Source organism: Anser cygnoides, chromosome 26 (assembly GCF_040182565.1).
Source record: "Anser cygnoides isolate HZ-2024a breed goose chromosome 26, Taihu_goose_T2T_genome, whole genome shotgun sequence".
Lineage (NCBI taxonomy): Eukaryota > Metazoa > Chordata > Aves > Anseriformes > Anatidae > Anser > Anser cygnoides.
This window is the reverse complement of record NC_089898.1, coordinates 3,095,964-3,122,978: the sequence shown is the minus strand read 5'-3', so window position 1 is coordinate 3,122,978 and position 27,015 is coordinate 3,095,964. Positions and strand designations below refer to the sequence as shown.

The window sequence follows — 27,015 nt, the reverse complement described above, 5'->3', positions numbered from 1 at the left end:
ATGGTTTATCAAGTGCTATTCAACCTCACAGCATTCATCAGAGATGTAATTACACATCTACGCGTGAAGGAACTTTGCAGACTTGATTTTCTGAGTGGACAAGAACATCTCTGGAAATCTGGTCCTGTAGGGAACACTTCTTCTCTCCCGCTGGCTCTGTATAAAGGAGCGATTTGGGGCCCAGTGGCCATACCTCCTGGAAAAGAGTTGTTCCACAGACATTTCAGAAGCTATTTCTTAACAGCTCCAAAGGAGCCGTTGCAAGGGATCACAAAATGATCACAAGTGGGGCCATTAAGATATTTTTTGTATACTGGGGGAAAACACAGTTCTCCTATACAGGAGGGGAGGGAATGTACAGTAGCTGACTTCCAGGGAACAAGTCTTTACCTGGTTCGAGTTATTGTAACTAACAACTTCTGTGCCAGGTTACATAGCTGGGATACGGCTGCAAGTATTTAAACAATTTCAGCGAAAATGATAAATCCTAGTGAGTTCAGTGATCGCAAGGCTGGTCACCCTCCACGGTTACATCAGTGTCATTGAAGAAGTGATTTTAAAAAATCAATGTAAGGAAACTACTGCAAACCTGCACGTAATCCTACTCCCATTTAAACTGATTCGATTTCATAGAACTTAATGTTGATTATTTCAGAGGTTCAGGTGAAAACAGAGCAGGAGTTTAACAATGGAGACAAAAATTAGGACAGCTGAAGGGTCAAGCTGCAAATTCATGGTGCTTTTAGTAGAGCCCAGGTATGCAGAGACTGAAGATTGCACTGTCAGTCTCAAAATCTTAAATCAAATAATCCTATTTGTGTTAAAGTTCTGCACCAACTGCAGTATTTCATTTGGGAGCTCCAGAAATCACGCTTGTTAAATGAGCTTAGTGATCAAGTTTAAAAAGGGGGGGGGAATGGAAATAATTCCTTTTATTTTCCTTTTTTTTTTTTTGTTTTTCTTGTGCAACTAAATCAAACCACATGAAGAGATTAAGCATTGAGAAGGGAAAAGCTCACAATACTCTCTTCATTGCAAGTTCTGTGCAGTTTGTGCTCAGCCTTGCTCAGCAGTCTCTAAGTGCCGTGCTAGTCCTGCGCTGATGCGTAATGCTTTCCACCGAGCTGCATGCCTTCCTTCCTGTAACCTGTCCTGACATTGCAGGGACCGACTCCTCGGTCTGATGTCTTATCGTACAAGCTCTTTCTAATGACAGTGCTACTCCCATTAGCCTCCCTTGATGTCTATTTACCAGAGCAGCTTTTCAATTATTTAAAATGCAAACATCTGGATTAAATAAATGAAGAAAGCATTCAGCAAATGTTGCATGCACTCTAAAACTTTTCTCCAGGAATTATGACTGCAGTAGAACCTGAGAAGGAAAAAAATCAGAATTCACTGCATGCATCATCTTAGCGCACCAGGGACACGGGCAGGAAGTCCGAAAGTTGGAAACTGCCAAGAGACTTTTTTCAGTAGAGAGCACATTGTGATGATGCATGTGGAACGATACCCTGTTATTTAAAGGCTCAAAACAGGAATATTTTCCAGTCACTAAGCCAACTGTAGGCTTACAATTTATACTCTGCATGTATGTGAGTATGCCTGCAAGTTGGGAGGATATAAGACATGAAATACATAGGCATAAAAATATGTCATATGTTTCCAAGAGATAATATGGATTGGATTCACTCCCTGAGAAGCCTTTCGAAGTCAGCAATATGGTTTTGTGTCCAGCTTTAACACTGCCAGACTCTTACAAGAGCCCCATCCCTGGCTTCTGCAGTACCTACTTACACATCGTGTCGAGTCTGTCCCTGTGATCTCTGCAGCTCCGGGGAGAAGATCAGAATTGGAAGTGAATGAGGAGGACAGATCTCAGCTGCCGCAGCTGGAAACATCTGGAGCCCTCGCACAGGCTCATTAGCCCAGGCAGAAAGCAGGGCATTGCAGAAGGCTTCCCTTGATGAGCTTCAAAACAAGCACGAACAACTCGACGCGTGAATGACCACTTCAGCAGGGCGCAGGAAGCTAGGGGTTACCCTTTATAACATGTTAATCACGGGCTTGAGTTGTGTGATCTGCAGCTGGCGGCAGGACAGAAAGTTTGGCCAGTTGAGGCTGGTCCTGGCCTGTCCACGTTCAGCACCTTTGGGCAGCTCCCCTCGAGGGCAGGCAGCCCGAAGTCAGGGCTGCATCTGCCTTATAAAAAGACCGTGTAATAATATCTTCGTATTTTTTTGCATCTGGTGCAAGTGCCAGGCCTTGTTTGGCTTCCACAGGTGGGAGGTCAGGAGCTGAAATTACTGAGCAGTAATTAGGACCTCTCCCAGCAGCTCCAGGAAGGTGTTTTGCTCCAGCCGGAGGGTAAGGCTGCATAGCTGACGGCGAAGCTCTGTAACAGCCTTATCAGTACACACGTAGACCTGCTGCAGTGACCGAGGGAGATGAGCACTACAACCTGCACCACGAAGCACGGGCACCGTCACGGAGCTCGAGGAATCGCCCAGGTACCAGAGGGGTGCCTTGAAGGAGGCCACGGCCCAAACCATCTGAACACGTGCACCCATTTGAGTGAGCGGCACGTTTTGCATTGTCTAAAGCGAGGTGGGAATAGGTATTACATATACACACTAAAATGAAACCAATCTCATGCTTCAGGGTGTAAATTGATCACTGGAAAGGTCAGGAAGCAATTTTCCTCTCCTGTTAACATCGCTGCACAGTCAACTTGGGGTTCGTGTGTATGCGTGGGAGAGGGAGAGGGATGGAGTGAAGAGAAGCAATTTCTCCTGTAGCATAAAGTATTTGCCAGAGGCAAAATAACTTGCTGCTGCCATGAGTTTATAGCAAACTGATTGCCCAAGTGTTTGAATTTTACCTTATCTTTATTTCCGGGTGCCCAATCTAAAGCAGTATGGCTTTCATGACACATTTCATGGAAACCCAGCCTTTTTTTTTTTTGAATCCTCACATTGTGGACGCTACGAGCAGTTGCACAAAGTGGCTGCTGATGGGGGGGCACAGACATATAGGCACAGAAATTGCGTGCTGGTGTTTCGACCCATTCAGTGCCAGAGATATGCACCTTTGGGGACCACGACTTAATACCGTATTATTTCTAAAGGGCCTCATTCTCAGCCTACTGTAGACAGAGCTGATGGTGCTGTGCACCCTCACAACCTCTGTAACTTCTCAGGATAAGACAGCTGCTCTGAAACAACCGAGCAGTCAAATCAGGGGAAGTCCCCTTGAGTCAGCCCCAGCAGACATACAGAAGCGAAGGGCAGATTACTCTTCTTCTGCTCCCCTTACATTTCTTTTCACTGCAGCCTCCTGCGAAGGTCCTTGGAAAGGCCCATGAACCGTGGGTATTTCTTCAAATCAAACTGCTGCCCCGTTGGAGGCTCAGCCATCACCAGTTAACAGAGTTACCCTGGTACTCTCCTCTGATTCGCGTTCCTACCCCAAACTGCTGCTGCTTTTTTGGCCTCTGGCACCTATGTGCTACGTCAAAGGGGACTGAAAAGGTTAATTAAATTTGGGGGCTAGTAAGCAGAGATGAATGAAATGTTTTCAGTGAAAGGTAGAATTACTTTAAATGTACTAATTTATTTACTGCACACTAGAAATTTTATATTCCACACCACTACAGGACTGTGCACTATTTTCCCATGGCAAGCTAGTTGGTTTCTGAGGACATGCTAAAACAGAAAAAGGTGGGTTTCAGAGTTCAGATTTTTTCTCTTTAAAGCAAAATTTTCTCTACATATGCACACACACGATCTTTTTTTCTGAGTTAAAACGATAACAAAGTGCACAAAGCAGATGATGCAAAGTAGGTAATAGCAAACTCCACAGCCAGAGCCTGGGAAGACGGTGGAAGTCCTGGCCATCAGAAACCTTCTGAAAGATGCGGATGCTGACATATGGGTTTGGCACTATACTATGGCTTCTAAATGTCTTAGAAATTTCTTACTCTGACAAAACAAGAATAGCTTGAAAGGAAAACAGAATTTCAGTGACTTGCTCGTGTACCCTGCTCTGTGGCTCTGGAGACACGGCTTCTATTTCTGCCTCAGCCCCGTGACCTATATATCTTTGGGTCAATTCATCCATGGTCTAAAATGAGGTGCAGGCAGAAACGAGGAGGGAAAAATATAGACCCGGTCCTGTATGTTTTATTTTCACTCATTACATTGTCTCTGTCTGCTGAGCTGGGATATGGGAAGATAAGAAATAGAAGAATGAGACAGAAAGATGTTTTCTGTTTGTATTTTTCATTTTTTTCTTCTTGAGCTTCCCTTGTCACCTGGTGATATGTTCAGTGGCTATTAGGAAAACAAAGTGTACTGGGGCTGTCCAAAATGAACAAAGCACGGAAGCTCTTCCCTGTCTGGAGTCCTTTACTCCAGGGTAATCTGCCACAATGAGCATGTCTCATGGCATCGCTATGCTTCTGGAGCAGCTGGGATTCCAAGTCTGCAATTCTTCTACAGTTTTAATTTCTAGATGTTGTTCCTTCTCCTAAATATCTTTGTTATACCTGTGCCAAGCACTTATCTTTTCTGATAAGATTTACAGTGAGTTAAAGAAGAGCAGGGTACTTTGCTATCTTCCTTGGGCAAAAAAAAAAAAAAAGTTAAAAAAAAAAAAGTGATTTCCCATTGACTGCCCAGTAGGAAATACTAGAAAGCGGCTTGGTTGGCACACAGTGCCAAGAACCTGTCCTGTGTGAGCTGGGTCCCTTCCCTTATAAGTTTGCTATTTATATATGGGCATACACAACCCCAGTCAATTTAAAAGCTATATTTATCTGAACAAGGGCACTTGTCCAAATTAAAAAAAAAAAAAAAAAAAGAGATTCCAGGCAGAAGTGGCTGGTAAGTATTTTACATCTATCATTTGCAGTAGACAAGACACTTGCAGGCTTTAAGTGGTTCAGGAATCTCTTAGTATAGGAATTCTTTTTATTTTTCTTTTCTTCTTGCTTCCTTTCTTTGGGTCAAATCATGAGGTCTTGCTTCACATTTTGCCTACTCCCAAGTGGAGCAGACACCCAGTGAAGCTGGTGAGCACTGCATTTGGGAAAGATTAAATGAAGACTGAATGGGGATGTTAGTAACAGAGCTGCAATACATACCAAAAGTATATATATAAATACAGTGATTATCACAAGGTTACAAACAATGCTTGTAAGAGTGTATAAATATGATACACTCGTGTGACTGTTTGCATTCTCATTTGCAAAATACCCTGTGATATTTTGGGATGCTCTTTCCCTCCGACTCTGCTTGGTTATTGCTGGGTGAGATCTCGGGACCCGTTTCAGGTGGAGGGGCTGCCTCGTGCATCAGGAGCAGGCTCCCTGCTAGAGGGGCTGTAGCACTGCACGTTGTAAAAAACATATTGGTGTGCACGTTTCTCTGAATCCGAGCTCTTCAACATTAAAGCGAGACCCTTCATTTTAATCATTACGGAACGAGTCCAGTGCTAATAGCACTTAATTGTTTCACTAGAATGATCTCCGTTGGTTTTGGCAGCCGAAATGAAAACAATTCCAAATACCATCAAAGGAGCTCATCCACACACAGCATGTACAGGGAGTGTTTTGATATACAACGGTGCGTTAATATCGTAACATCTCCTAATGCTACATACGGTTCTGTAATCCTTTTCTGTCTCGGGCTATGATCTCGGAAGGTCCGATGGGTAAAAGCAAAAGGAATAAAATAGGCAAGGAAAATCTTGGTCCGTGCCCCTGAAAATAATGCGCTGTTGGTCTCTTGGTTCAGCCCTCTACCTATATTAATCCTGACTTTCTTGAAGCTTGCCCGCTAGTTTAAATTTGTATGCGACATCAAACATACCTTTTCACATATGTTCTTTCCAGATTTTTTTTAACAGTTACTTAGCAGTTTATAGAAGGAAGTGAATGATCTCATCAAGCTGCTTAGAAATTAAAAAAAAATCTGTGCTTATTAATTATGCAGGATTAGTCTAATTATAATTCAGCAAATTAATTAGCGACAGAAGGTGTTCTGAAACATTGGAGTACATTTGCATGTTAAATGGAGAGGCTAGTCTGTAATATATGTAAATTTATGCATGGCTTCATAGTTTAATTTAAAAATTTGCAGCTGCATATGGTATGGGAGCAGGTGAAAAGTCAGTTTTAGTTTAATGATGCTAACAAACATTGGATGCTGTCCTGTCTTAGGGAAGGAATGCTCTGAACGCACCCCTCTCTGCCAATCTATAAATCTGTCATAGGAATATAATGTTACACCGGTGTTCCCACTCAAGGTCAGCTGTGACTAGACCCAGAAGTACGACGGGTGCGAGCCTCGGAGAAGGGAGGAGACAAATGAGTGGGGAAGCAACTTGCCTGGATGTAAATTTGCCTCTTTAGCAAATGAATGTGTGTTTTTTTTTTTTTTTCATACAAAACCAGTTGAGGGACAGGCAATGCTCCTGACTTCCTAACTGAGGGAGCGCTCTCAGCTGGGCGCTACCCACTGTGGCAGGTGGAAAAGAGGTGCCTAACCTTGTTCTGCCGCTGACAGTGCCATCCCTGCAGCTCCTGGTCTCTGGGAGCTGCAGGAGAGTTGTGATCAGGCCCTACACTAACCGCGGGGTGGGCAGTTTGTATGTGCTGGCCTCTGCCGTCTGGCAGGAAGAGAAAAAGGCAGCAGCCCAGGCAGCCGCAAAAAGCCACTGGTGTCACTGGTGCTGGCTGTGCACCTAGCACGGCTCGGGACATGGGCACTTCAGGAAAATGGAACGAGGGGATCCAAGAGTCAAAAGATAAAACAGGGTTCAGTGGGCGTGGAAAAAACGAGTGGGGAATCAGGCTCCGTGCTCGCGTAACGCCTCTGCATGCCTTTTCTGGGGTCCATGATATTTGCAGAGTAGAACAGAGTTGACTTTGCACCTGCGAGAGCATCAGGACAAGGCGCTGCCAGCGGCTGGATGGATGCAGCCGGTGCTGTGAGCATCATCAGGCCAGCATCCATCGGAGAGCCCAGCACCGAGCCATGTGCGTACCGCTGAGCCTGGCCCAGGTAATGAGGAAGAACTCGGCCCTGCTTTCAAAACCCTGCTGAGGGTTAGGCTCTGAGGCAAAGGGCTTTATGAGATTTTTGTCGCCACAGAAAAGGCTCAGTGGAGTCGCAGCCGCGGGCTTGCAGGAACGGTGCGTGGTTCTTGGCCGGAAGAGCAGCTCGATGTGCGATGGGGGGTACGTCACTCGATTTCTAGGTGCTTTGACTTCCTCGTCAGTGAAACGAGCTAAACACCTTTCTTTCCTCCCCTCCTTTGTGTATCTCTCTCCAATAACAATTTCACAACGTGACTGCGCGATGCTTAGCACAGTTGGAGCCCGCAGATCCTGTAATAAAGCAGGGAATAGTATCTGAGCACCCCTTTCAACAGCCCGTCAGCCCCGTCCTCTACTACCTCCCTGCCTCTTGACTCTTGATTACGCTCTGGTATTTGGTTGTGTGCCAAATGGCATGAATAATATGGATCCTACAGCATAAACAACCTTCTTGCCATTGTCTCCTAAGTTACTGGAAAGTTTTGGTGTGAGAGGAAGAAGGAAAACCCAAAGGGAAAGGGAAACTGCTCGGATTGCAAAGAGTCCTCCAAAGGCTTTTTGGAGAACAATTGCAATTACAAGCACGCTGTTAGTGTTGTGTTTCATTTTCAATTCGAACCCATAGAGTTCAATTATTATTTTCATTAATGGTGTCAGGTTTTCATCAGAGTGCACAAACAAGGAGGTTTTCCTCGGAGATTTTTTTTTTCCTAGCAAGTGTGGCTGTGCCAAATAACTGCGTTCAGCACTGACAAACGCCTGCCTATAGAACCGGCAGCGCACTCTCCTCCAACCCTTGTTTCTTGAAAATGGGATCACTTTGCAAGACAGAATAGGCATTTACCAAACGAATGGGAACTGCAGTCGTGGAGGTGTACGCCTGCTGCTGCTCTGAAAGAGGGGAGCAGAAGCTACTGCAGAGATGAAAATTGTGCAGAAGGTGGAAAATGTACAGAATATAAATATCAACTTTACTGACGTGTTTGGGGTCTGGATGACATATTGCAGGCTTGCATTCAGACACTATTAGTTTGGAAAGTAAGCTCTTGGAAAAAAAAGCCACTGGGTATAGGGCAGGGAGCAGTAGGATGTCCTAAGTTGCAGGGAGATGGGATATTTGAAGAGCAGTAGATGTGTGGTTAAGGCATGGGACTGGGAGTGGGACATGAATTCAAGTCCAACCTTTGCTGAGGACCTAAGGGGCCGTGTTCGTCCTTAACCCGCCCGAAATATAGGATATCAGCACTTCCATCCTGTATCTTAATACACGGCGCCGAGCATTACTCACCCAAGTGTGATTGGGACCTCTTGGCACCGCAAGCAAGTTGTAATTTGAAGCAGTTTTAAGATGGGTGCTGCCATCCCATAATTTTAAGGTAGAGTTTTAAGGTAGGCTGATCTGTCGGCCTGCCTTAGCTGAACCGCTGATCCTTTTGTGCTGCTCTCGCACCCATCTCTTGGGTCAGCTCCTCTGAGCTCGGTGTTGCAAGGGGCCGGAGACCTACACATCAGGCAGCGTCAGCGGTCTGCTGCCCTCGGCTTCAGGTCTCAATACTCGGCACAGTAAAGGTCCCACATCAAAACTGAAAGCCCAAAATCTAACTGGAGTCATTGACTGTGGGTGAAAGAACATGGGATGTTACACCGTAGGTGCTGCTGAATTACATTGGACCATTCGAGCTGGAAGACAGAGTTGTTTGGGTACCTAAAATCATCTGATGTTTCCAGTTTGTTTGGGGGATACAATGCCTTGTAGCATTTTAAAATCCTTTTGGAGCTTTTCTTCTTTTTCAAATGAAAGCACTAATTCCACCTGTTCTCTATTACACTTATCTGATCTGCATGTCTTCATATGCTTTGCATTGCAAGCATCTTGGAAGGAGCGTTCTGCTATTGATTGATTAAATACTAATTTAATAATAACGATGGGCCAAAACAGAAAACTTCTGATCTAGACTTTCCGCAGCGCAAACGATATTTACTCCTGCAGATTTTGGTCCAAACCACCATGATTTAATAATACAAATACCCCAAAGCCTCACATCTTGAAGCCAGCTTCACTTTAGCCATTACAATGCTTCCAACATCAGCACGGTTCCTCCCGACCCGCGCTCCTTAAACCCCTGCAGAAGCAGACCCTGCCTTGGCAGGCTTCTATTTCGGCGCTGGACAAGAACTGCAGAGCACAGGGAAACCTTCCTGTACGGATGGGTTGGGGTCAGTGCCTCGAAGCTGGGAGACGACTGGGGAGGAGGGGTGAGGAGAAAGATGTGATGGCAACGCATTGGCGTGCATGGAGCGGAACAGGAAAATAGGAAGATCCATGGACATCTCTGGGGAGGGGGGTTGAAAGGCTCACTTAGACCATCTCCCCTAGGTTGGCATAGACCTATGCTATTTACTCTCTCCTTTATCGTCTTACAGCCAAGCTGTGAAGGTACAAAGACTAGATAGGAGACTGAACGGGAAGCAGAGGGCAAAAAGAGGCTAGGAAAAGTGTGAGCCTTACAACGGAGGCATTAGTTTGAGGAAAAAACAAGTGATTTGGGAATGTGGTGTTTATTAGACGCAAGTGGGGTCACTGGATCCTACTAGGCAAGGTTCCCATGGTGTTTCAGTGCTCACCTCTCACGCACGCCGAGGAGCGCCGTTGTGCTGTCACTCGTCCTCAAGCGCCCTGAGCCAAAGAAATCACGTTGGACCAAGACACAAGGGCAGAGAAACGTTCCTCACTTTTCAGATCAAGAAATGAGGACACTGGTGGGGCAGCAGCAGAAGGCAGAATGCCCACGTGAGTGTTTTGGTACAATTGGAGCCTTTCCCCTAAAAAACAAGCGGCAAACGAACACCACCTCTCCTGGCCCAGCCCGGGGCCCCACTGCCATCCGACTCCTGCTCCCTTCTCTCGCAGAGAATCTCAGCAAAGGCTTCTGACCTACATATGTTGGTTTTCACGTTTGTTCAACTGGGTTCACACTTTATGCACAGGAGTTTTGCGAAGATTAATTAGCTGCTGTTTGTGGAGTATCGTATAAATACTCTGGATTATTGTAATAACCTCAATCATTTCGCGCACAGTATATGGTGTGTGTTCGTTTAGAATGCCTTCGTGCCATGCCTGATCCCACGCTGACGATAACTGCTCAAAAAGTAGGAAATTTGTTCATCAGCTCCCTAATAATACACACTGACATAATAGAGCGGAATTACTCCAGAGATAAATATTCAGATTATAAAGAAGTCTTCTGCTGTGATATTCATTAAAATCAAGATGATGCCATCAAATAAATGCAATTAATTGAATTTAAACGCCAGCCTTCAAATGTATGTGCAAAATCTGATCTGGTCCCTTTGCAAGGCAGAGGTTTGAAAGCAGAGCCTGCTTCGCCGCGTTGGGGCAGCGGGTAAGGTTGCTCGTCACACTTATCTCAGAGCTCGCAGTGCCAAGACACACACGGGGGAATCAGGGGGACGGTGTGAGACCCTGACCTCAGAATTTCCTCGCTTTCATGCAGCTGGAGCCAGGCCCTCCCGTAATGATAGTTCCGTGGCTCACTCTTAACATTGTTCAGCCAGAGCAAAGATACTCACAGGAACAACTCCCAGCTTTTTATTTCTTTTTAGTTGACTTTGTGACCTCTTGGAAGCACTTTGATTCTTTAATCACGATGCCACCATATAGGGTGCACTTTATATTCTCATTAGATTGCAGCATCCCAGGGTTTGCTGATACCACGGTCACACCAGGTGGTGGCACATCCTGTGCCATAGAACGGCTGGGGCCAGCGACCCAAACTCTGCAGCAGCCCAAACGAGCCAGGACTGTCTCACCGTTTGCTTTACAAGGGATATTTTTTGGCGTGTCTCTCCAAAGGCTGCTCACAAGATCAAGACAGTTGCCTCTCTCGATCCTGCAGCTATGTTTTAGGGAAGCACACGAGGTGGCTGGAAAGGTTAGTTAAGACACAGAGCCAGGAGCCAGGAGACCGGGGTCCCAGTCCCAGATCTGCAGCAGGTCTGTGATACGAGCAATTCCCTCCCAGTTTCCAGGCCCCGTATCTTGCCTTACACTGGTGGTTACACCACCTGCTGCAGAGGGGGTTGTGAGGCAGAATTAATTGAAGTTTAAGTCCCATAGAATGGCGCAATAAAAGCGCAAAGCGTATTTTCTATTTCTGGGGCTCCACGTGGTGAGACTGAGCAGTCCCAGGTCTTGTGGCAAGGCTTTGAAAAAACATTAATGGATTTTTTTTAAAAAAACCTACACCTTCTGTTGCACGTGGGACTGCTCTTTAGGGCCTGTCTCGTCCCGTTGAAGTCACAGAAAGATTTTTTCTGGCTCCAGCAGGATTTGCTTCAGGTTCTTCTCAACCAGCCGAGATGGAGGAGGAACGTTCTCCGAGGTGGAAGCAGCCTTTCGGATCCGGCCACGTCAGCGTGGGGCAGCAGCCCCTTTGGAAAACGCTTGACAGACACAAGACCTTTCCTGCTTTGCCCTTACCCTTTCTCACTATCCATTGAGAGCCGTCTGCAGGGGAATTTGTCCTGCTGCCGCCTCTGAGCCCCGTTAAGGATCCCACGACGTCGGCCAGGCTGGCCTGCAGTTCTGCTGGAAAGCAGCGGGGATAACACTGTCACCAGCCTCTGGACTGCAGCCAGAGAAGGGCACGTAAATGATTCATCAGCCCATCTCCCCACCACGGTGGGAACTCCCAGTAGGAGGAGCAGTAACTTTTGAAATAGCTCCCTCTAAACCCTAGAAGAAGGAATTTATTTAAGGTGGCGTTTGAGAGACCTCTGCGAGCGCATCAGTCTGTAGAGAGAGGGCTTGACCATAGGAGAGAGACAATAGGAGAAAAGAAATGTCTGCAGTATGTCTTAATTAATTTGACGTCTATACATGAAGTTAATCAGGTCTTCTATAGCACTGCCAGAACTTTTAGTGGTGGTTATTCAAAAGTATTTAAGTTTTTCCCCAGTGCCCTTCGATGTTGATGTAGGAGATGCCTGGGCCAAGCTCCTTATGCAGTTGTCTGCTAAACCCAGAGCTGATGCTGGCCTTGGGAAGGAACAAAGGCCAGCTAAGAATCATGAAAATAAGCTAATTTTAATTTTGTTTTTAATATATGTATAGATTAAGGCCAAAAACTGGCTAAACTTTCTTATTTAAAAAAAAAAAAATACAGGCCTTCTGCAATTCTCCTGTTCCCCCTAAATCAGCTTCATTTAGAGCTAAACCTTTGCTTCTCTTTGCTCCCCCCAAGTCATTTTTATTCTAATGCTGCAATAAATATTAATGCCTTTCCCAGATGCAACCACTTAAAATATATATGTATATACACCGACCTACCAAATACTTGCTGTGAATGCCCAGTTGCAGCTAAAATTTGACTGGAAAACCTCTGAAAGGAGAGAGAGAGACGTGGATCAACGGGAGGAGAAATTCCTGAGCGTGCATTTACATAAAACTGAATCTAAATGCGGGGTGGCAGGAGGGAAGAGTGTCTTAGCACAGAATACCCAGTGAGCTCCAGAGAAGCTGCACATGTCTAACACGGCAATGTACGGGTACTGCCCCGACGCTCGCACACTGGGAGCCAGAGCCAGCACTGTCAGAAGCGCAACGAGGAATTACTGATGCCCAGTTTGTGATACCTTTGAGGCACACAGTTTCCAGCAGCTCGGGAGCTCAGCAATCCCAGAAAGCCAGGCTCCTTTAGCTCATCTTTGGTGGGATTCTCCGAATTGCTCCTGCCCAAATCTCCTGGCCTGCAGCCTCCAAAGCTCAGCGCGCTGCGAGCAGCCGGTGAGAGCGGGGAATGGTCCGCTGCTTTTGGAGGCAGCCACCTCTAGCAGGAGCTTTGTTTTCTGTGTATCTTTTAGCAGACACCCATTGGGACGAATCCGCGCCGCTCTAATTAAAGCCCAAGTTCATTTCCACGTATATCGCTGATTTCTTTTAGCTGGGGGTCCAGACCCAAATATTCTGGGGTTGTTCTGACAGAAAATAGAAATTGCATTCCTTGCCACGCAACATTACGGTCCGCTCACAGATTTGCTTAAGCACATTTAGAATTTGTACCTGTGTGTGTCTGCCCTGCAGGGCTTTGTGCAGGGTGCTGCTGCGGGCTCTCGGCTCGTCCCGAGGCTCCCCAGCTGACACAGCGAGTTGGCTTACCGACACCTTCCTGTGCTCCGCGCTGCGCCGCTCTTCAGCTGCTGCCGAGCCTTTTCCTGACCTGGAGGAATAGCTATACAGCAATTAAAAACATTAAAAACAACCCGAACACCTCCCTGATTCATTTCATCTTTTGTTTTTCCTTGCAAGTCACAGCAAGCCGGGGATGTTGGGGGGTTCATTGGGTTTTTTTGCAGCCCTCCAAACCAGTCCCTTCTCCTCTGGCTCACTGATTGCCAAGTACAAGTTCCCTGCCTTGGTCTGTTGTGCGCTTTGTAGGCTTTTTCCTGCCTCACTAGATCGCAGTAACAGAAGCAGCTGACGTATCTGCAAATATGTTTTGATATCTGTAAGAAGAGGGCAGGAGAACAAGGAGCGTTACCCTGAAACGCGGGGAGCCCTCTGAGCCCCGAAGGACGAGGAGCGACGGAGAGAAAAATACCAGCCTGCAGCGCGCACACGCACGGCAAGCGTGTAGTGTGGAGGTGTTCAAAGGTGACGGATTTAAAGAAAGAAATGCTCAGCGGAAGGATGCGTTTTGTGGCAGGCATTTTACGTGACGTTACCGGGCTCGTTTTTGTGGGGTCAGCTGTAGGGAGGTTCTGGAGGGCTTTGGTTTGTTCAAGCAAGGTATAAATGGATCAGATCCTTCGCTACTCTTTGTATGGCTGTACGGAGAGAAATGGCACGGTGTGAGCGATGCAAAGAAAGTAGCGATAACAAGGAGAAGCGGATTTCTGCTTTATTGCCTCGCGTTGGGGCTGTTTGGGTTGTTGGTGGTGGCAAAGCCTGGGAAATATACATCTTTCTCCTTTAAAGTTCTAATTCAAGGCATGAATGTGTGAGTTCTGAAGGGACTTAGGGACTGCGGTAAAAAATCGTTGTCATAGTAACAGAAAGGGAAATAGGCCTGGCTCACCTGGGACTTTAACTTACTGCAAAAGCGGATTTTTTTTTATTTTTTTTTAAGGAAAGCACTCAGCGAGAGAAATAAATAAATAAAGTGTTCTTTGTATTCTAAACCGATTCTTCAACTATTAATTTTTTCTCATATCTGCGTCTTTTTCCTTCCAAACTCATTTAAAAATCTCTGATTTTTTTTTTAATTGTTGCAGCTAAACCCATTTTGTCCTCCAAAGGGCAATGCACGAGCAGAAAGGAATCACAGAGAATAATTTCACGTAGGATAAAGGATGTCAAAACATCTTCTTGCCTGCTCTGTCTGAATTCAGAAGACACGCTTGTTTTGTTTGTAATCCAACAACTGTGATTTTTGTGCCCTTCTGAGAAGGGCAGACTTCTTTACCTTTGCAATTCACAAATTTAATCAGGCGAATGAGACAATAAAGGGACGAATCCTCTCGTCCCTGGATGAAAAATTTGGTGGAACAGCTTATTGAAAACTGCCTGCCTAATATTTCTGAACTGTAAAATCCATAGGCTGTAACACATAGTGTTGGGTAAGCCCATCAAGCATCCTGAAGATTCAATTTATGAATATGACAAGCTAAACTCTCCAGAATAATAACGTCTAAAGACAGATATATGTGACAAGGCAAAAATAATCGGCACGAGAACTTTGTGCAATGTTAATGGGTTTATCTGCTTGGCCAGCGTGAGCTGTCACGGCTGACTTCGATTTGTGTTTCTGTTATCCTCTCTGAAAATCTAGGTAAGATTATAATCTGGGCTTCTGGCAGTTCTGCCTCTCTGCTTTAGTCACTGAAATCTTAATAGCTGAAAACATCGTCGTGATGAAATCTCATCAGCTTCTTCTGGCAGCTCTGGTTGTCTCTGTTTTTTAATACCTACTAAGTAGTTTCAAGGCTTATCTTCCTCGGAGTTGCCCTGTTGGTTTTTGTGCTTTTCACAATAACATTATTCATCTATATTGTTTCATGGAAAATCCATTCAGACAGCGAAAGAAAGACCCGGTATGCATGGAAGAGATAAAGAAAGAAACTCAAATCGTGTGCTCAAACATGCAGTGAAGGAACTGGCATAAATCGAGTAGATATGTTGATTTGCATCAACTAATTGCCCATCTCAGTGTGGATTAGGCACGTCAGCTATAATTTACCTGATTTTTATAAAATTGTCTGTGTTTTTTGTTGTTGTCGATTTTTTTTTTGTAAGTTCTCACAGTCCTGGTCTCCTGATACACCGACATGTAAATCACCGCGATGTGTACTTTAAGATAGAACACAGCAACTTGTTCTGTTATTCTTAATAACAGTGACACGGTTCTTTATCATTCCAGATTCTTCTTAAAATTTTTTCTCAAGTGCAATCAGAATTGTTTGAAAACAGCAGGAAACCCAAGAGATATGAGGCGGTTCCAGGTAAGGCTCAGCATTAAGCTGTCTGCTTTTTTTCTCTTTTTCTCCTTTCCTCTCTCCTACATTGTTCATAATAAATATGATGACAGTATATGATAAGCCATATCAGATATTGTTAAAGTTTTTCTCCATTTGTTGTGTTTAAACCTTTTTCCCTCTTCTCTCTCTTTTCCCACTCTGAATCCCCAAGGGGAAGTGATGTACTGTACCAACCAGCAGTGGATATTTGATTTGACACCCTCGGGCAAAGCACTCGCACATACAGCTGCCCACAGCAGGGATCATGTTTGTGATACTTAGATGCCTCAGAATTTTTCAAAGTAGCTCTGTACGTGGTACACAAGCAGTCTCCTCATTTCCCTCCACTCCCTATCTCTTTCCATCTCTTTTGCCTTTTAACTCTTTCACGCCCTCCCTTTCAGCTTCTCTTAAAAAAAAAAAGCCACAGTAGTGATGGTCACTTTAAGATCTCACGCAGGAAAGCAACAAGACCCACGGGACAATGACCCAGCTGCTTTGCAGTAAAATCTGCCACTGGTTTCATCATAGCTGTCGCTGATGTATTGTGAATACCAGCTAATAAAAACACAGAAGGAGGTGAAGTGTGTCAGGTTAGAAGCAGCGGAGGAGAGGCAGACGTGGTCTCTCTTCTTCCATACCCTAATCCTTTAAGCAATTACGTTTAATAAATAAGTATTTTCCCTGTAACTTGGCCCTCACAAGAAGCTAAGTGCAATGCTCGAGCCTTCTAAGTCCTGGGTGTGTGGCCAGGTCTTTGTGCAGTGTGAAGAGTGGCGTGGAGGAGGATGCTGTAGAGAAGTGGTGCCAGAACTGGCCCTGCTCGGGCAGCTGAGAGCTGGGCAGCACGGTCTCAAGGCAGGGGCATGAGATTGCAAGTCACACGGGTACGCTGTCATTTCCCTTGCTTTCAGCCTATACATCCACCTCTCCAAATGGGGCTGCTCACCTCTGCAAAACTTCGGGGGGTTGATTCAGGAAAGGTTTTGGGAAGGCACACGCATACTTTGCCAGCCAGGGCCTTTGAAATCTGCTGATGAAACGGGCTGTCCGGGTAAACAGTTACAATTATTATTGCACCTTCATTGCACCGTGATACCAAGAGGATTTTACCCTGCTGGGGGCTGTGTGATTTTCTTGCAGACCCACAAGACTTGTCGGGGGAAGGCGACATGCTTAGCTTTGGCGATTCATGTTTGATTACTCAGGTGCTTGCCTCATTTTCCTCATTTACCAAAGAAGCAAAAACTCCAGAGGAGTTTACAGAACTGCATAAAACTTTCCACAAAACAGGTTTCCACAGACAATGGATTTTGTTCTATACTCTTACTAGAAATGAAAGATGCACAAGAGGTTTATTCTTATGAAAAAAAAAAAAAGACACAAAAAACTTGTAGGAGAAATCCAGTAAAATGAAAATGCGGAATAATGAAAACAAAAATCTACTCTGATCTCTGAAAGCTCCAAAAAATTTAGAGAAGTTTAGGCAAAAAAAAAAAAAAAGATTTTTAAAATTATTTATTTATTTATTTATTTATTTATTTTTACGCCAGTGGTTTAAAGAGACCATAGTTACTTTTCCATTCTGTATTTCAGAGATGGTAAGACATCTGAAGAAAAGAGGTGGCCATTGTTAGCGAATTTGCCCTGATTTTTATTTCACGTGGCAATTTCCATAAAGAAAAAAGCACCAATTAGACATCATCTGTCAAAAATGTGCACAAAGAAGGATTGGTTTGGTTTTGCTCTTCGTACCAAAACCAGCAGCTTAGCACACCCTTGGAGCTTCAGTGTGAGATTTAAGTTGAAACCTTGGAATTAATCAAGGTTAGGCAAAGCCTAGGTTTATCTTACTCTTTGTCAAAACCAAAAATGTTGACTTTTTTCAGAGTTACAAAAACGAACCTTTGAAACAAATGGTAAAATGCTTGAGGTGGTGTGTGAAAGCAGGATCTTTGTTCAGGCTTGTCCGGAACTGGATTCATCAGTTGATGAGCTTGGTTCTGGGCTAGAGAGGTCAGAGTGTATGAAAAAAGATACAAAAAAGTAGTTCCATTGCTGCAATCATATGCATTGGGAGTAAAACAGCCGTGTGTTCCGGTGGAAATCAGCCAGGATGATATCGGTAAGGATGATAAGCAAAGTGCCTGGTTGTTTCTAAGGACAGAAGCACGACTTCCCTGAACACAACGTAAGAAAGAGCATTCTTGGATGCTCCACCCTCTCTGTCTTCAGGAGCCTCCTTTTTTTCCTTTTTTTTTTTTTTTAATTTGGACAAATGTTTGTTTGTTTGCATCTTGTTGAGTGCGGTCTGTCAGCTACCCTTAAAGTCGCAAGTGGAAAAAAAGCGACATCACTCCAAATAGTAGCAGTGTGCTTGCACGCTGTGAACGTCTTCATTTTCACTGAAGTTGTTAAGAGTTACATCAGGCAGGGCAATTAACGTGTGGGATTGCTTATTGGGTTTGAAGGGACAGTTGTTTGTCCCACCAGGACAAGAACACCTGAGCAGAGTAAAAGCACGTTCAAAAAGCATAAAAAGCTACTTGACTCGTGATTTAATTATGCTTATGCTCTATTCATGGGCCATGTCTAAAACATTTGTTGTTTTTTCCTAGTAAATTCTTTGTAGAGCTATTGTTAAGACCCTCTTCTTTCAAACATTTCCACACACTCAACTTCCCTTACCCAGACTTCTGCAGCAATGCTGAGTTGAATTTCTTTTAATTTGTACCCGTGTTATTCTAGGGAATCAAATCTCTTCATTTTCAGTGGGATAGAACTTGTCAGATCTCCAGAAGACATTAAGATACTTTTTTATGGTTAGAAAGAAAACAGAAGAGCAAAACCCTGTCTCAGGCTTCTCATCACTGAAATTGCTACTGAAATCTAGAGCTGAAAGGGTCTCATCCAAACGTTCTTGCTCTTTGAACGAAAGCCCAAAACTCAGGCTTGGTTGTTGAGACGCAAATGTAAATAAGAGGCATGGAAATTGTGCCGTACAGTGCCTCTGAGTGAGCTCTTCAAGCATGGAAGAGTGGTTACTCATGTCTGGAAAAGCGTCAAGTTAATGCTTCTGATTAGAGATGGGTGTGAATGTACGGCTTGGGCTTGGTTTGGCTGATAACCAACGCTCCGGGGAGCTGGGATCCAGCCTCCGAGCCTGGCCTCACGCTCACTACCTCGAGATCGAAGATTTAGCTCGTGTACAGTACAGTTACAGTATAGCAAACTCAATTAAACATTAGATTTCACTTACATCACACCCATTTAAAAAAAAGGGGGGGGGGGAGAAAAAGGGGTGGAAAGGTTACATTAACACTGCATTGTAAATTTAATACAGCTCCAGATGCCTGAAGAGGTTTTTTTTTTAATTTTTTAGTTTGGAGAGCAACGCCAGCTGCTTTGTGATCACGTTAACTACTTGAAATTTGCTTTGATATGAGGTAGAGCTGCAGAGATAAAAAGAAAATCCCTTAACTTTTACAGATTTTTAAAATGTTTCTTACGATGTCTTTCTACTGTTGAGAAGTGTTATACCTCAGAAGTTAAAGGATAAGTGATCATTATTTTAATGTTTTTTTCCCCAGTAATAGCATAATTTATTGTGAATCTCAGGCTGCTTCAGTGTCTGTCAGTGGCTAGAGCAAGGGCAGGGAACCTGTCTAGAACTAGTGGATAGCTTCATGGTTACTTGTGGCTGCCCAAGTACGTATACAGGTCGAGTAATACGTCCTTGGGAATTTAACTGGAGCAAATATTGATCAGTTATCAGCCGAAATATCCCTGAATAAAAAGGAACAAAAAAGAAACAACAAAAAAAGCATGTTTGGGTCACTGCGCAAACCACACTGCTATGTGAGTTCAGCTAATCTGCAAATCTGAGTTTCCATAGGTATTGTCATTACTGTCACTGCTGTATTTGCACTGAGTGATCTCCCAGGAACAGAATAAAAAAAAACGTGATGCCCTCCACTTAATGAGGACTTCTCCTAGAGAACTTGATTGAAGCCCAATGATACTTAATGGTAATGACCGGTGTGTAATGGGGGACAATAATTCTGTGGAATTAAGATGAGGCACTCCAGCTAAAATGCTTCAGCTGAGAGCTGGTGCTAATGCATTAGCCTCCTGTTGATTGGGAATTCTGCTTCATCCGGTAACACACTGATTAAACGATCCTACAGTGCCATGTTTGAGGGAACGGTACCAGGCAGGAGAACATCAATACATCCTTGAACCAGCGGGATTCTTCAGAGAAGAGAAAGGTCGGCAATTGTCCTCTGTTTTCAGCAGACATCATGACACGGAATATTTCCTGGCAGGTATCCCCCTCTAGGTGCTCTAGGGAGAAAGAGAAAGGAAAAATAACAAAGTGTGTCCCCGGGGAGATTTCCTTCCTGACCTCGGAGTGGTTGGATCAGTTCTTCACCAGGCGCGTGAGCCAAGCTGGCTGTGGCTGGGAGCTCCCCCAGCTAGGTTCTGGCCCGAAGCACTGAAGGATCTGTGTCGTTCGGGAAAACCGGGGAAGGATGGGGGGCTCGTGCTGCGACTCAAGGATGTCGTGGTCTGTAAAGAAACAAAAAGGGAGGGCAGCAGCAAAACAGAACTGGTCAAAATCAAATCACTCGCAGCCTGATGGTAAAAAGGACGTGCTAGAGACCCCCCAGTCAGATTTGGACGTGGACAGAGATCTCTGAACTGCTGTCAGAGAGATGAATACTGCAGGGAGTAATGTCATTACTCACTAATTCCCCAGTTATAGATTGCAAATCAAGAGCAACTGGCATCCAGCTATTGCTGTGTGACGGATCTCTTCGTCAGAAAGTGACAAAAGGTGGTGTTATTTTAGACCCTATATACATGTGAGGGATTGAAACTGCAAAAACGAAACAACAACAATACAACACTGAGCTGGTTTAAGACCATTTAATAAAAGCAGCCACATGGTTTAGCTGTCTGTAATAGCAGGAGACTGGATATCAGTGACCCGGGAGTTATCTCCTACCCCTGTGCCCCCATGCCCGAAATGAAGGCCACGTGCGCGCTTCCCTGGTAGCCCCGAGTTTGCGGCAGGCAGGGGTATCAGGGAGGATTTCCCAAGGAATTTGATGGAAGGTTTGAGCAGAGAGAAGCCGCTGGCATTTTTCACATTGTTTATCTTATTCCTAATCCAACTCTGAAGCAAACAAGTATCGTAGCATCTACTCCTGTATTACTCGCTCAACCAAAACGCCTGACATCAATGGGAGCCCCGTCCAAGTGAAGACAGCAGGATGAGGCCTGACATCTTTTCTTCCACCCAGCTGGAAAATAATAATAATGATAATAATTTTTTAAATCCTCATAGTAGTTATTCTTTTGAAAAGTTAAAATAACACGGTGCTGGGACTAGAGAGTTATAAGGGAAAGTGCATCAGGAATGTAATATTGTTTCCAGATGTACAATGTCATAAAGAATTTTTTCCACACTTGGAATGGCAACAGGAATTTTTGGGGAGAGATCATTTACACAGTGATGAGATATGTTACATGTAAGTAAACGCCTGTATGCCTGGAATGTTTGTGCCATATGCCTGAAGAGGTGTCTCTGAGCGATGCAGCTTTTGTGTGTTCACTCTCATGTATGGGATCTGAAGTGGAACACGCTTTACAAATATCAATATCATGTATAGACGGGGGAGGAGAGATTGCAGTGCCTCTGTCCAAGCATTCTGAAGCACTTCATGCTACTCTTACATTTTTCAGTGAAATACCTCAGGTAGGTGCAGCACTTGCCTTCCCCACTACCTGCCCTCCACTTTCATGGGCTTCCTTCAGGGGACATTAACCCGGGCTGGCTGCTGCAGGAGTTGAGGATTTCAGCTTTCGAGCTGCTAATGTGAACTGTTGGGATTGATGGGGGCTGTCAGTAATACTGAATCAGAGAGGTGATCTTTAAGGTACCTGGGTACAGGTTTGTAAGGGAGTACCAACACTTTGAATGGTGCAGGGACATGGAAGAGGGACAGTGCGTCTCAGGGATCCCACGTGTAACTGACTTTGGCTGGATGTCACGGTAGGCGAGCCTTCGTTGCGGTTTTTCAGCAGGGAGTGCTTGCAGGAATCCACCTGGGAAGTGAAAATAACGTGGAGATAACAGCACGTGCGTTTCTCCAGTACTGCAGCAGAATTGTTGCTGTAAGTCTGTGGCTCGGTAGCCAATAATGAAACCCTCGCAAAGGGAATCCTAAGGAAAATTCAGGGAATCCTGCTGAAAGCCCTGCTCAGAAGGTTGCCGCTCCTGTGTTGTTCATATGGATTGCCCCCGTTGGGCTGGCTGAAGCAGCAGCTTCATTGCCACGTCTGGTCTTCTTGGTTCTTCTTGGTTGGTTGCCCTCTGAAACTCCACCGGGGTGACAAGTTGATCAGCCGCTTGGAGCACAAACTCTTTCTCAGTTGTGATGTCTACAGCAAATTTGACTCAAAGCTACGACTACCAGAATCCATCGCCTGATGTATTTTGATGTTCTCATCATTCCCTTAGTCATACATTTTGCAGTAACTACTGATTTTAGCTGAAAGACCATAAACTGAATAGGCAGAGAAGCCAAATTGTCATGCACTAGAAGTAGTGCCATCAGATCAGGAAACAAACCAACAAAGAAAAACATTTGCTGGTAATTCGCCAGTGCTGTAGACAAATCGGAGAATTTAAACCTCCAGAGAAGTGTGCGCATCACCTTTCACCAGCACTGCATACAGGAATACAGGTTAAGAAAAAAAAAAGACCTGAGATGTTTTATGATGTTAGGAGAACAAGTGTTATTGATAAATTTGTGTTCAGAAGGGTATTGGTGAAAATGCATAGAAATGGTTAACAAGGTAATGGTAAGAAACGTTGACCTTGATTTGTTTAGCTAAGATGTAAAGATTTTTGAAGGTCAAAGGTGTTCTTGTGTAGTGTTTTGGAGTCTAACTGTGTCTGACCCTCTAACATTAAGCTGCTGTGGCCTGCAGTTTTGAAGAGTGAAGCAAACCAGGGGGAAAGAGAGAAGGGGGAGAGAACAGGAAATGGAGTGAGGTGTTTCAGGAAGTTGTCAGGAGTTGACTGATTGATTCCAGATGGAAAGGGTCACCCGTCGTGACCCAGGAAATACTCACTGGGGGAAAGCAGTTGGCTTGTGAAAGGGAAGGGCCTGGGAGTTAGAGACCATAGTGGAATGCACATTCCTCTTCCTTTTATCCATAAAACATTGGTTTTTAATCTTTGGTATAAAACAATTGGATTGCCATCTCCATCAGGCGAGAGGGAATGACTGGACCAGACTGGAGGAGTCCAGCACTTTTATGTCCATAATCTTACTCCACAGCAATGAGTTGCCTTGCAGTGTCGTAGTAAGGATGACAAAGGTGTGTGCTGCATTTCCATGGCACCTTGGAGATGCCTCCAAATAAGATCCAATATTTGAGAAGGTTCTGGTCCAGATCTGAACCTTGCATTTCGTCCCGTCCCCGAGACCGCTGTATTTATTTACCCTAGGTCCCAGCCTGCGAAATGCCGAGTGGCTTTGACCCTCCTATGATGAATGGGAGAGGTGAATACAAATGGAGCCGCTCGTGGAGAGAGGTCTGAAAGTGCTTCTTCTGCTCCTGCTGGCTCAGAGAACAGAGGATGCTCCACACTTACCTCCTCCACAGAGGACAATTTCTCACTAGTACTCGTACTGCAGGGACCTCTGCAACTGGAGTGGGGCTCTTGTTTTGTGCCCAACATTTACACCCAAGTGGTTATCCAACAGGGAATGTATGCATACTTGTAGTCCGCATATATTACAAAAATCTCATACTGAGAGCATGTGTGTGTGTTTATCACATACATACCTTGTGTATGTGAGGTCAGATATGTATATATTATATAATGTAACTGTATATATATGATATACTTTTGATTTACATTTGGTTACAATTTAAACACTTGTCGTAAATATTTCAGACACTGGAATAATTCAGGTCTATTCCCCTGTTGCCATAGTGTGCTCTGTGCTGGCCAGTGAGAGATTAAAATTTATTTCCATTGTTTAACGGAAAATAATGAAGTGCATCTGAGTGGGTTCAGCTATGTCATGCGGGAAATGTTCACTTTGGATAGGAGTCTCACTCCACCCAAATGTGCAATGATGAAATCAGTTGGCACACAAAAGCAACACATTTTGTGACAAGAATGCTTGAGAAATATAAGAGTACGGTATGACAAGAGCCTTTTGGAATGAATTAAACTTGTCTCAAGAAAGAAAGTATTCTTTAAACCAGCACAATCCTGTAGGAAGGCCAGGTTTCTCCCGCTTTATGACAAGTAGAGTTTTACCAACAATTAGAGCTCGCCATTCTCCTACCCAGACCACGACAGCTGTATCTGTGAAAATTCATGAACACGACCGGGGGGCAGGTTCTCAATAGCTGTGAAGGGCTGTGCTTGTGGGGCAGCTGAAGGGATTTAAGCTGATTTACCCCAGCTGATGGCCCCAACCTGAAAGTTTCAAAAAGATGCATCTTCTTGCAGTAGGTAAATTCTGCAGTTGAATTTTTTCCATAAAACTTGTGGTTTAAAGGTAAGCATATTTCTGGATTTATAGGAAATAGAGCTTTGGATATTGTGTTTTAAAGGGAGAACTAAATGGCCTTCATTAACATCTACGGTTATTTCTTCTATGAATTCAGGTGCCATTGGAGCCCAGCAGCAGAAGTCAGGGAGGTTGAGGTTTTCAAAACTGGTGCTTGGTTCTGGTTGCTCAGACTCGGGTGTTTCTTGAGAGGCACTGAGCCTGCATATTTAAAAAACCAGACAAGATATTAGGTACTTTTTTCACGTAGTAGGAATTTCTATTTTGCTCGGTCAACGGAGACCTGTATTTTCAGAGCAGCTGCGGGTGCATTTGCATGTGTGCGCAGTACAGCAGATGGCTCTGAATCTGCATGGCTGTATCAGAGGGCAAATTGCTGTGGTGCTCTGCAGCCTGCCCTCCTGGTTGGTGTATGCAGACCTCTTTGCCATCAGCTATGCTACAGTGCATCATAGGGAACAAAATTTAGGGCCATCTGCAGTAGCTGGTTCATTATACATTAAGGACTTTATATGGCCCTCAGGATGCTATGTTAAATGGAATTAATGCATAGAGTGGAGGCTGAAAATATTTTCTCCCATCCTTGCTAGGGAGTAAATCCTGTAGGACACGATTACATTTTACAAACAGAACAGGATTTTAAGTAAACTGAATAATTAATACTTTACAAGCTGAATATCCAAGTAAGTTGTTTACCTGCCTCCCTTTTCCTCCTTTTGCAAATGTCTAGGTTGTGCTATCAACAACAGTGAATGTAGACGGGCACGTACTGGCAGTGTCTGACAACATGTTCGTTCACAACAACTCCAAGCACGGACGGAGAGCAAGGAGACTTGACCCCTCTGAAGGTAGGATATTGTAGGAAGAACAGCACGCAAATGAGTGCAAAAGCATATTACCATTCTTTGGTTTCTGTTTGTTTTCAGGAGGGAAGGGGAGCTGAGGGGGAACCACAGAACCTCGGGGGGTTTAGGGAAGGAAAAGGCAGGAAAACAGTGTCTACAGCATGCAAAATATGATCCTCTTCACATCTAAGAGACTGACTTCCCTCCCCCTCCTCCCAATTCATTAATTAGTTTGTCCAGCAGAGATGAAAAACATAGAAAGATTAAGTATTATCTAAAATTCAGACTTCTTTTTCAGCTGGGATAGATTTGATTTCAGGCAAATTAGGCAACATGACATCTTAGTTAAACAGAACTGTTACAGCACAAGATGTGTATGAAAAAGTGTCACTAGTTCCCTTAAACAAACTATGTGCAAAGCATAACAATGCACAGAAGGAAATTGACACTAATTGATTTTAGTTTGTTTGGCTAAGCAAGACTCATGGCCGTCTGCAGGATGGTTTTTGGACTATATTAAAGTAATTACGACTACTTGTATCTGTTAAGTTTCAAAATGGTTGGCCCCTCCTCTCCCTCTTCTCGTGCATTCATTACCAATGCATTCCACCTCTCTTGTGCAGGCAGTACTCAAAATTACCAGAAAATGCTATCTGTGTCTACTTCTTCCTCCCCTACAGCTAGTGAAAGTGAGAAGAGCTAGTGATGTTAGTAGAAAAGACAAGCGAGGATATTATTTCATTATAATGTTTTGCTGTCCCACTTCTTAAATGTGCCCTATATCAACCTATAAGAAGAATTAATGAACTGGAAGAAAATGATTGAATCAGTAAAGAATTCAGAGTGGTGTTAATTCTCCCCCAGCGGGCAGTGAAATGGTAGAAGGAAAATCCCAGGATTCCTAGCCTAGGAAGCCATCCAGTTTTTCCTTGACTGATTGGATGTGATTGACTGGCTGTTCAAAGGAGTCTCATGTTTTTGGAGCCCTGCCAAAGTTCCCCTCCACCTCTGACCCTGTCAACATTGGGAATGGAGTGATGGATTGACTTTGGTTATGGCCTGGAAACCATATTGGGTTCCTGATGGGATGTATAGTCCAGAGGCCTTGAACATATGGAAGAGAGAAGAAAAAAAAATCGGCTCTATAAAATCAAGAAAATTATTAGAAATCGTATTCTGACAAGAATTGGAGGAAACATTTGATATTTCCATATCTCTCTTACCCATTGATAAACTTCATAAATCTTAATCTACCTCCCTTTGCACAGGCTTTAGCTGTTGTGTGATCGTATGCTAATGAGTGTTTTTTTAAAACAGCCTCTGCACAATCATTTAAGCGTTTCATTTTTACACCCACTACAGTTGGCCTATTAGGCTTTAATGACACAATGTTAAGTGCCGGTAATGAATAGGCAAGTAATTAACACTGGCAAGGCAGAAAACACTATTTATTTATTTATATATTTGTTGGGCTTCCTGGAATGGTAAAGCAGCCTTCATGGGTGAATGGCTGGACGGGACTTGTCCCAGGCCTCTGGCAGCGCTGGGGAATTCCTGACAACCGTGACGCTGCAGCGGTGCAGAAACTCCCAGGAGTAGACAGGTGAAGTTTTGTCTCAGTACGACTTAGGACTGCTTAATGCACACAGAAGTTGGGTGCACACATCAGCTGCAAGGGTTTACACGCAGTATTTTTAACAATCTCACAATCGTGCACAAATACAACCCCCCAACCCTAATCTTAGCCTTTGGTTTTGTTTAGCCACACCGTGCATCAAAGCAATCAGCCCGAGCGAAGGCTGGACAACAGGAGGAGCAATGGTGATCATTATTGGAGACAACTTCTTTGATGGGCTGCAAGTAGTATTTGGAACCATGCTCGTCTGGAGTGAGGTAGGTAGAGGCACCTCCCTGCTACGAAGCTGGAGAAACA

General features: G+C 44.4%; 1 protein-coding gene across 4 annotated transcripts in view; it reads left to right on the top strand.

Annotated features, from left to right (window-relative positions):
* Positions 1-27,015, top strand: part of EBF2 (EBF transcription factor 2) — a 151,963-nt gene that overhangs the window by 98,547 nt on the left and 26,401 nt on the right. For all 4 annotated transcript variants that reach the window (XM_066983569.1, XM_066983568.1, XM_066983570.1 and 1 more), the window contains 3 exons: positions 15,538-15,619; positions 24,968-25,085; positions 26,845-26,975. In XM_066983569.1, coding sequence (XP_066839670.1) covers positions 15,538-15,619; positions 24,968-25,085; positions 26,845-26,975 — 331 coding nt within the window. The remainder of the gene's footprint in view (positions 1-15,537; positions 15,620-24,967; positions 25,086-26,844; positions 26,976-27,015) is intronic.